The sequence below is a fragment of the Stigmatopora nigra genome, chromosome 15 (genome assembly GCF_051989575.1).
Source record: "Stigmatopora nigra isolate UIUO_SnigA chromosome 15, RoL_Snig_1.1, whole genome shotgun sequence".
Lineage (NCBI taxonomy): Eukaryota > Metazoa > Chordata > Actinopteri > Syngnathiformes > Syngnathidae > Stigmatopora > Stigmatopora nigra.
This window is the reverse complement of record NC_135522.1, coordinates 4,568,220-4,578,077: the sequence shown is the minus strand read 5'-3', so window position 1 is coordinate 4,578,077 and position 9,858 is coordinate 4,568,220. Positions and strand designations below refer to the sequence as shown.

The 9,858-nt window shown below is 42.5% G+C and overlaps 1 protein-coding gene across 1 annotated transcript; it reads left to right on the top strand.

Annotated features, from left to right (window-relative positions):
• The first annotated feature begins 206 nt into the window (after positions 1-206).
• LOC144208510 (myosin-1-like) lies at positions 207-9,553 on the top strand. The gene is made up of 39 exons (XM_077734406.1): positions 207-410; positions 474-617; positions 688-844; positions 912-939; positions 1,020-1,134; positions 1,202-1,294; positions 1,411-1,474; positions 1,540-1,638; positions 1,706-1,809; positions 1,884-2,022; positions 2,102-2,220; positions 2,336-2,485; positions 2,560-2,730; positions 2,804-3,113; positions 3,190-3,269; positions 3,347-3,434; positions 3,512-3,629; positions 3,704-3,827; positions 3,886-4,022; positions 4,102-4,357; positions 4,432-4,674; positions 4,745-4,921; positions 5,000-5,145; positions 5,215-5,305; positions 5,377-5,766; positions 5,823-5,949; positions 6,022-6,140; positions 6,609-6,805; positions 6,867-7,050; positions 7,132-7,297; positions 7,366-7,490; positions 7,549-7,857; positions 7,928-8,131; positions 8,215-8,340; positions 8,441-8,611; positions 8,680-8,784; positions 8,851-8,946; positions 9,008-9,142; positions 9,442-9,553. The coding sequence occupies exons 1-39, from the start codon at positions 207-209 to the stop codon at positions 9,463-9,465; spliced, it is 5,835 nt and encodes a 1,944-aa protein (XP_077590532.1). The 3' UTR covers positions 9,466-9,553.
• The last annotated feature ends 305 nt before the right edge of the window (positions 9,554-9,858 follow it).

Sequence of the window (9,858 nt, the reverse complement as noted above, 5' to 3'; positions counted from 1 at the left end):
CCACAAAGAAGAGTTCCAAGCGGTTTTACTAATTGACTCCTCAAAATCCACATTTCCCTGAAACTCAGTTCAAATTGGACAAATGGAGCACTATTTGTTGAATAAATGGTACCAATATGGGGATCATTTTAAAGTCATTGTTTAGATACCCATCCTGTACAGTGATATGGAATGCCTTCCTGACCATTTCATCCTTAGGAGTCGCCATGAGCAGTGACGCCGAGATGGCCCAGTACGGGCCTGCCTCCATCTTTCTCCGCAAACCTGAGAAGGAGCGCATCGAGGCACAGAACCGGCCTTTCGACGCTAGAACTGCCTGCTTTGTGCCAGACCCCAAAAATCTATACATCAAAGGTGTCATCCAGAAGAAAGAAGGTGGTAGCGCTACTGTAAAGACGGAAGCAAACGAGGTCAGTAGAAGGCCTAAACCAGTTTGGATAGCGTCAGACTAACTGGTATTGTGCCTACCCTAGATGGTAACCGTCAAGGAAGAAGACTGCCACCCCATGAATCCTCCAAAGTACGACAAGATCGAGGACATGGCCATGATGACACATCTCAATGAAGCGTCTGTGCTGTTTAACCTCAAAGATCGTTATGCAGCGTGGATGATTTACGTAAGTTTTTCCAGTTTTTGCCGAGTTCTCACCACCGCTCACCCCTTAAACCCTTTACTCCCATCTCCAGACGTATTCCGGACTCTTCTGTGTGACAGTAAATCCGTACAAGTTGTTGCCAGTGTACGACCCAAAAGTGGTGTCAGCCTACAGGGGGAAAAAGCGAATGGAGGCTCCTCCCCATATCTTCTCGGTGTCTGATAACGCCTATCAGAACATGCTCACAGGTGAATTTAGAAATATATCAGCAGTATTGGCTTTCATATGGACTGAACTCTTCTCTTATTCTGCCAGATCGTGAGAATCAGTCTGTCCTGATCACGTGAGTCACTTGAATAACTTTGGGTTGAAGGTTGTGGAACATATGGAGGACCATTTGCGCATAAACTGATGTTTCCACAGTGGAGAATCTGGTGCAGGGAAGACTGTCAATACCAAGCGAGTCATCCAGTACTTTGCGACAATCGCAGTGGCTGGGGGCAGCGACAAGAAAGAACAAACATCAGGAAAAATACAGGTACAGACACAGAAAAGGTCGCCGTCACTCAGGATACGAGTTGATTGTCGGACTCTTGTGTTTTTAGGGAACGCTGGAGGATCAAATCATTTCAGCAAATCCTTTGCTAGAGGCATTTGGGAATGCCAAGACTGTGAGGAATGACAATTCCTCACGTTTTGTAAGTCAAGCACCCCGACCTTTGAGGAAATAAAACCACAAACGTACTTGTGGTATTGTAGTATTATAATTTGCCTGATTTTCTTGCCCACTTTAATGATATTCTTAACTTTTTAGGGTAAATTTATCAGAATTCATTTTGGAACATCAGGGAAACTGGCTTCAGCTGATATTGAAACATGTAAGTTTCATCTTGCCCAATGCCTGTTGAATGATAACATCTGTAATGATGTTTCTTAATGGCAGATTTGCTGGAAAAGTCAAGAGTGACATTCCAGTTGACAGAAGAAAGAAGCTACCACATCTTCTACCAAATCATGACCGGGCACAAATCCGAGCTTATAGGTGGATGACAATCATGATTAAGCAAGACATTCCACGAAATGCTTGATTCTTTCTTTTGTCTCTGCAGAAATGTTGCTCATAACTACAAACCCATACGACTTCCCCATGATAAGTCAGGGGCAGATCACTGTCGCCAGCATTGACGACAGAGAAGAGCTTGTGGCCACAGATGTGAGCTACTTCTAAATGTAATAGCACAGAACTATCATTCCCCATCTCCTCTAAAGTACTTGTTGCCCCAACAGACCGCCACTGACGTTCTTGGCTTCAGCAGTGAAGAAAAAATGTCAATCTACAAGCTCACGGGAGCCGTGTTGCATTATGGGAACATGAAGTTTAAGCAGAAGCAGCGAGAGGAGCAGGCGGAGCCTGACGGCACCGAGGGTGAGCATCTCTGCTTTTTGTCTTACATGTGAAAGACTCATATTTAAATGTGGCTCCTTTTTGTCCTTTTGACACTCAGTGGCTGACAAAGTGGCCTTCCTCATGGGGCTGAATTCTGCAGACCTTCTAAAAGGCCTTTGTTACCCCCGCGTTAAAGTAGGCAATGAGTACGTCACCAAAGGCCAGACCGTCCCACAGGTACCAATTTATAGGACATACTAATGTTCAGTCAACACTTATTCAATGGCAGAAACAAGTACCTTTACAAGATCCGATGAAAAGAATTGTAGCATGTCAAAATGTCTTCCTACAGGTAACCAATTCAGTTGGTGCTCTGGCAAAGTCAGTCTATGAGAAGATGTTTTTGTGGATGGTGATCCGCATCAATGAGATGTTGGACACCAAGCAACCAAGGCAGTTCTTCATCGGAGTGTTGGATATCGCAGGATTTGAGATCTTTGACGTGAGTTAGGACTAAAATCTAATTTGGTCTGTTGATGTTGAGGTCTCTGTACTCAAGTTAGTCTATTTGTGTAGTTCAACAGCATGGAGCAACTGTGCATCAACTTCACCAACGAGAAGTTGCAGCAATTTTTCAACCATCACATGTTTGTCCTGGAGCAAGAAGAGTACAAGAAGGAAGGCATCGACTGGGAGTTTATTGACTTCGGCATGGACCTGGCTGCCTGCATTGAGCTCATTGAAAAGGTGGGCTGCATTTACCAAGTAGACAAAATTTCCCAATGTCAAATCGCATTAAAATGTCTTCTTCAACCACTAGCCAATGGGCATCTTCTCCATCCTCGAAGAGGAGTGTATGTTCCCCAAAGCGTCAGACACCTCCTTCAAGAACAAACTCTACGACCAACATCTGGGCAAAAACAATGCTTTCCAAAAACCCAAAGTAGTCAAAGGCAAACCAGAAGCTCACTTCTCTTTGCTGCATTACGCCGGAACAGTGGACTACAACATCAGTGGTTGGCTGGAGAAGAACAAAGACCCGCTTAATGAATCTGTAGTGCAGCTCTACCAGAAGTCTTCTATGAAACTGCTTTCTTTCCTCTATGCATCCTTTTCTGGAACTGATGCAGGTTCGAAATCTGTTATGTGACATGCGTTTTTCAAATGAATGTCCTTGAAATGAAGCAAAACTTTTAATTTTTGCAGACTCTGGTGGTGACAAAGCTAGTAAAAAGGGGGCAAAGAAGAAGGGTGGATCCTTCCAGACTGTGTCTGCAGTTTTCAGGGTATCAAGATTTCTCATTAACATATTCATATATCAGGCCATAATATGTCCAATAGACCATTTGGCCCTTGTTTTCAGGAAAATCTCGGAAAGCTTATGACCAATTTACGGAGCACCCACCCTCACTTTGTACGTTGTCTAATTCCAAATGAGGTTAAAACACCAGGTAGTGTAACGACAAAATGTAGCAACAAAAATGAAATATTCCATTTAGCTATTATTTTAACAATACATTTTCTTCAGGTATCATGGACAATAACTTGGTCATCCACCAGCTACGTTGTAATGGTGTCCTGGAGGGAATCCGTATCTGCAGGAAAGGATTTCCCAGCAGGATTATCTATGCGGATTTCAAGCAGAGGTTGTGTATATTTCAAAATTTAAGTGATGTTAAAGTCTTGTCAGTTTGTAATGATCTTTATCCAAAATGAGCAGATATCGAATTTTGAATGCCAGTGCTATCCCGGAAGGACAATTTATCGATGGCAAGAAAGCTTCTGAGAAGCTTCTAGGGTCCATTGATGTTGATCACACCCAGTATCGCTTTGGGTCCACAAAGGTAATACTTGTAATAGTTTTTTTAAACAACATTTTTACAGTAATTGATATTTTAACAGGTCTTTTTCAAAGCTGGTCTACTGGGAAACCTGGAGGAGCTGCGAGATGAAAAACTAGCTTCCCTCGTGACGCAAACACAAGCAGTTTGTCGGGGTTTTCTGATGAGGAAAGAATTTTCCAACTTGATTGCCCAAAAGTATGACGACAAATCTCCTACTTTAATTTTTCAAATGATTTCTGTACAAAGCAAAACATGGTACTTGCTTATCTGATAGAGATTGCGTTTGGATTCTACAATACAACCTTCGATCCTTCATGAATGTCAAACACTGGCCTTGGATGAAGCTTTTCTTCAAGATCAAGCCACTCCTCAAGAGCGCAGAGACGGAAAAGGAGATGGCCACCATGAAAGAAGACTTCATCAAATGCAAGGAGGACTTGGTCAAGTCAGAATCCAAGAGGAAGGAGCTAGAGGAAAAAATGGTTTCCCTGCTGCAGGAGAAGAATAATCTGCAACTTCAAGTGCAATCTGTAAGTATCATTTTGTCGTAAAAGCACTTGGATGGCAACCTCGCTTGATCCTTTTGGACTTGTTTCGTCCTCAGGACGCGGAGAACCTCTGTGACGCAGAAGAACGGTGCGAGGGTTTGATTAAAAGCAAAATCCAGTTGGAGGCGAAACTAAAAGAAGTGACAGAGAGGATGGAGGATGAGGAAGAAATCAATGCAGAGTTAACAACCAAGAAGAGAAAGCTAGAGGATGAATGTTCAGAGCTTAAGAAGGACATTGACGACCTAGAAATCACTTTGGCTAAAGTGGAGAAAGAAAAACATGCCACTGAAAACAAAGTTTGTCCATTGAAACGCCTGCTTATTTTGCATTATTCAGACACAAAGTCGAATGACAACATTTGTGCAGGTCAAAAATCTGGTGGAGGAGTTGGCGGGCCAGGAGGAAAGTCTTGGTAAACTGAGCAAAGAGAAGAAAGCCCTTCAAGAAGCCCACCAGCAGACCATGGATGACCTTCAAGCTGAAGAAGACAAAGTCAATTCGCTGACAAAGGCCAAGTCAAAGCTGGAGCAACAGGTGGATGATGTAAGTCCACAGCCGACATACAACATAAACCAGGTCCAGAGCCAGCTCATTTAAACCATCTGACTGCCCCTCAAACAGCTTGAAGGTTCACTTGAGCAAGAAAAGAAGATTCGGATGGATCTGGAAAGGATGAAGCGCAAACTGGAAGGAGATATTAAACTGACGCAAGAAACCCTAATGGATGCGGAAAATGACAAACAACAGTATGAGGAAAGGATGAAGAAGTAGGTGATCATTTCAAACCACACATGTTCCATCAGATATATCTGATATTTATCTTCTGGTTGCTACAGAAAAGAGTTTGAAAACAGCCAGCTGATCAGCAAGATTGCAGATGAGCAGACAATCAATAACCAGCTTCAGAAGAAGCTGAAAGAACTTCATGTAAAAGATGCCGTCAGACTATATTGACAATAACTTGTCTTTTTAAAAAATCCATCTGTTTCTGTTTAAAGGCTCGAATTGAAGAACTGGAAGAAGAAGTTGAAGCCGAGCGATCCATGCGGGCTAAGGTGGAGAAGCAAAGGGCTGACCTATCGCGAGAGATTGAAGAAATCAGCGAGAGGTTGGAGGAGGCTGGAGGTGCAACTGCCTCTCAGATTGAGATGAATAAGAAACGAGAGACGGAGTTCCTGAAAATCAGGCGGGACTTGGAAGAAGCAACGTTGCATCACGAGGCTACGTCCGCCGCACTCCGTAAAAAGCACGCCGACAGCATGGCCGAGCTTGGAGAGCAGCTGGACAACCTGCAGAGAATCAAGCAGAAACTGGAGAAGGAGAAAAGTGAACTGAAGATGGAGATTGATGATTTGTCCACCAACATGGAATCTGTGGCTAAAATCAAGGTGAGGTGGTTGGAATATTCCAGAAGCAATTTTCTAGTCTATTTGTTCCCATTTAGGTCAACTTGGAGAAAAATTGCCGTTCCCTGGAAGACCAGCTCGTCGAGATGAAAGCCAAGAGTGATGAAAACAGCCGTAATATTGCAGATCTTTCCAATCAGAGGGCACGTTTTCAAACTGAGAACGGTAAGGGGATTTCTTTCAGGATCTGAATGATGGTGTCCCGTAAAGTTCAATACAAATTGCCATCTTTTGTAGCGGAGTTATCCCGACATATGGAGGAGCGAGAGACTCTCATATCCCAGTTGACCAGAGGAAAACAGGGATTCACTTCACAAATTGACGATCTCAAAAGACTCATGGAGGACGAGACAAAGGTTATCAAAGACTACACTTTCTTAATGTATACTACAGGTTTCAAAGTGCCAGCCCGGGGGCCAAATCTGGCCCGCCGCATCATTTTGTGTGGCCCGGTAAAGTAAATCATGAATGCCGACTTTCTGTTTTAGGATCAAATTTTAAATGAAGAGTATAGATGTATATTACATTTCCTGATTTTCCCCTTTCAAATCAATAATTGTCTTTTTTTAATCAATTTCATCTGTTTTTAGTTCAAAAATAATTTTGTAAAATCTCAAAATATATATAAAAAAGCTAAAATAAACATTGTTCTGGATCTATAAAAAATTGAATATTAAGGGCTTTTAACCTAGTTTTTTTAAATTCATTTATAAAAAATCCAAATATTATATTTAAAATGATCCGGCCCACGTTAAATATTCGTTACATTACCTCACTAGTGGCTTTTACTCATAAAATAAGTGACATCATGTTGACTTTCGCAGGCCAAGAACGCTCTTGCACACGGCCTTCAATCATCTCGTCACGACTGCGACCTCCTCCGAGAACAATACGAGGAGGAACAGGAGGCCAAGGCGGAGCTACAGCGTGCTTTGTCCAAAGCTAACACTGAGGTGGCTTTGTGGAGAAACAAATATGAAACGGACGCCATTCAACGCACTGAAGAACTGGAGGAGGCCAAGTAAAAGCAGACCCATGCTCAGAATCATTCCTAAAAGTTCAAATGTTCTTGTTTGCTTCAGGAAAAAGTTGGCCCAGCGACTGCAAGAAGCAGAAGAACAGATAGAAGCTGTCAACTCAAAATGCGCCTCACTGGAGAAAACTAAACAGCGACTTCAAAATGAGATGGAGGATCTGATGGTGGATGTGGAAAGGTCTAATAGTGTGGCGGCCACATTGGATAAGAAGCAAAGAAACTTTGATAAGGTACTGCAATTGTGAGATGCTGGTCAAATGCCAGAACCATGGCAACAACGCTAAAGAATGATTGTGTTTCATTGAATTCAGATTTTAGCCGAGTGGAAGCAGAAGTATGAAGAATCTCAAGCCGAGTTGGAAGGCGCTCAGAAAGAGTCCAGATCGTTGAGCACGGAGCTTTTTAAACTGAAAAATTCTTACGAGGAAGCCCTGGATCATCTGGAGACCATGAAGAGAGAGAACAAGAACCTGCAACGTAAAGTCACAAAGTAAATATCGACTTTTCTGATCATTTTATAAACAAAGTCTCATTGTCCATTGTAGAGGAGATCTCAGATCTGACAGAACAGCTTGGAGAGAGCGGAAAAACGATCCACGAATTGGAGAAATTCAAGAAGAATGTGGAGACGGAAAAATACGACATGCAAACTGCGCTAGAAGAAGCTGAGGTATGCTACCAAATGCTTTAAAAACCACAAACTATGGTGACACCAAACACTCGTTTAGGCATCTCTGGAACAAGAAGAATCCAAGATCCTCTGCATCCAAATGGAACTCAACCAAGTCAAAGCTGACGTGGACAGGAAAGTGGCAGAGAAAGACGAAGAACTGGACCAGATGAGGAAGAACAACCAACGTGTGATGGAATCCATGCAGACTACTTTGGACGCCGAGGTCCGGAGCAGGAACGACGCGCTGAGAGTGAAGAAGAAAATGGACGGAGATCTGAATGAGATGGAGATTCAACTGGGTCATGCTAACAGGCAGGCCTCAGAAGTTCTCAAGCAGCTACGAACCGTTCAGGCGCAACTAAAGGTTTGAAGAAAAAGTAATACAATTTGGACTTTTTACATCTGTGTGTAATATCTAACGTGTTTTTTTTCAGGAGGCCCAGATCCACTTGGATGATTCCCTTCGAGGTCAAGATGACATGAAGGAGCAAGTCACAATGTTGGAGCGCCGGGCCGGCTTAATGCAGGCGGAGATCGAAGAGCTTCGGGCAGTTGCGGAACAATCGGAGCGGAGTCGCAAAGTGGCTGAACAGGAATTGATTGATGCCAGCGAGCGTGCAGGACTTCTTCATTCTCAGGTGTCTTGAATCAAGCCTTGAATCCATTGGAATAGAATCAGTCTCCCATGGTTTTACTTCACCTTCATGGTTGGTTTTGCCAGAACACCAGTCTCCTCAACACCAAAAAGAAGCTTGAGACCGACGTTACGCAGCTTCACGGTGAAATAGAAGAAGCCACTCAGGAGTCCAGGAATGCCGAGGAGAAGGCCAAGAAAGCCATTACGGATGTAAGTAGACCAATCCTTCATTTCTCAAGACATGATTTTCCAGAGTGAGGAAATTCCACACTGTTGAGTCTAAATGAACTGGTGCAAACTGTGGTTCCAGGCTGCCATGATGGCTGAAGAACTGAGAAAGGAACAGGACACCAGTGCCCACCTGGAGAGGATGAAGAAGAACCTGGAGGTGACGGTCAAAGACCTGCAGCACCGCTTAGATGAAGCAGAGAATTTAGCAATGAAGGGTGGAAAGAAACAGATGCAGAAGTTGGAGACCAGAGTGAGACAACATTCACACTATTTGAACCTTTCACCTCAACTTGTGTTCACAAAAATGCGCTCGTTCAGGTCCGTGAGCTCGAGACCGAACTGGAAGCCGAGCAAAAGCGTTCCAGCGAATCCGTCAAGGGAGTCCGCAAATACGAGAGGAAAGTTAAAGAACTGAGTTACCAGGTACGTTAGGACAACTTTTAAACTCAACCGAACGTCTTTACTGATCTGGGACATTGCGTCTTTCAGGCCGACGAAGACAAGAAGACAAATATTCGACTGCAGGACTTGGTAGACAAGTTGCAGATAAAAATGAAGGCTTACAAACGCCATGCTGAAGAATCTGTAAGTAGGACCCAAAGAAATTGTCAAGTGAGATGCTGTACTTATAGGATTTGTCCTATAGGAGGAGCAGGCCAATATGCATATGGCCAGATTTAGGAAGTCTCAGCACGAGTTGGAAGAGGCCGAAGAGAGAGCTGACGTGGCGGAATCGCTTGCCAACAAGATGCGAGCCAAGAGCCGGGACATTGGTCCAAAGGTAGGCAGCATCTCACTCCATTTCCTATCCGGATACAACCTTTTCCAAAGTGTCCGTTTTGATTTTATAGCAACTGCCATTACCAAGAAACTGCAATTTTTAATAAAAACTTAAAGAAACGACAGAAAAATAGATTTTTAACTGGCATGGATGAGCATTTTAAAATGTAGATGACATTTTTGACATAAAATTGATTTAAAAAAATGACCATGTTAGTAAGAGATGTTTTTTTTATTGGCATGGATGAGGAGTTTAAAGTGTAAATAACTTTTGCGCTTGTGATATTGTTGTCATTTCAGGCAAATGAAGGACAGGGAGAGTAGCAAAACCTGGAGACAGACGACCTCTAATGCTATTTATCATATTGCATGTTTGGTCAAATAACATTAAATGATAATACTAGTAATAAAAAAAACAAGCAAAAACATTACACTGAAAAGTACACTGACTGGCAGAAGTGACATGCAAAGTATTATCTAAATATGAACAAATAAAGACAAAGTACTTACATCTGTTGTTGTTTCTGGAGATGTTTTGGTTTGTTTTTTTCTCTTTTAATTCCAGCATTATTCATTATAACACTTTAAAATGATTATTTTTTTAAATTACTTTTGTTGAAAGTGCACACATTCATTCCAATGTAAGTTTTAATTTAAATTAGAGAATTAGAGAAAGTAGACATTTAAGATAGGCAAACTTTGTTTGCAATGCAAACC

Coding starts and splice junctions, on each gene's coding strand:
- LOC144208510 (XM_077734406.1), top strand. CDS start 207: ATGAGCAGTGACGCCGAGATGGCCCAGTACGGGCCTGCCTCCATCTTT. Junction 940..1,019: donor AATCAGTCTGTCCTGATCAC/GTGAGTCACTTG, acceptor ATGTTTCCACAG/TGGAGAATCTGGTGCAGGGA. Junction 1,810..1,883: donor AAGAGCTTGTGGCCACAGAT/GTGAGCTACTTC, acceptor TTGCCCCAACAG/ACCGCCACTGACGTTCTTGG.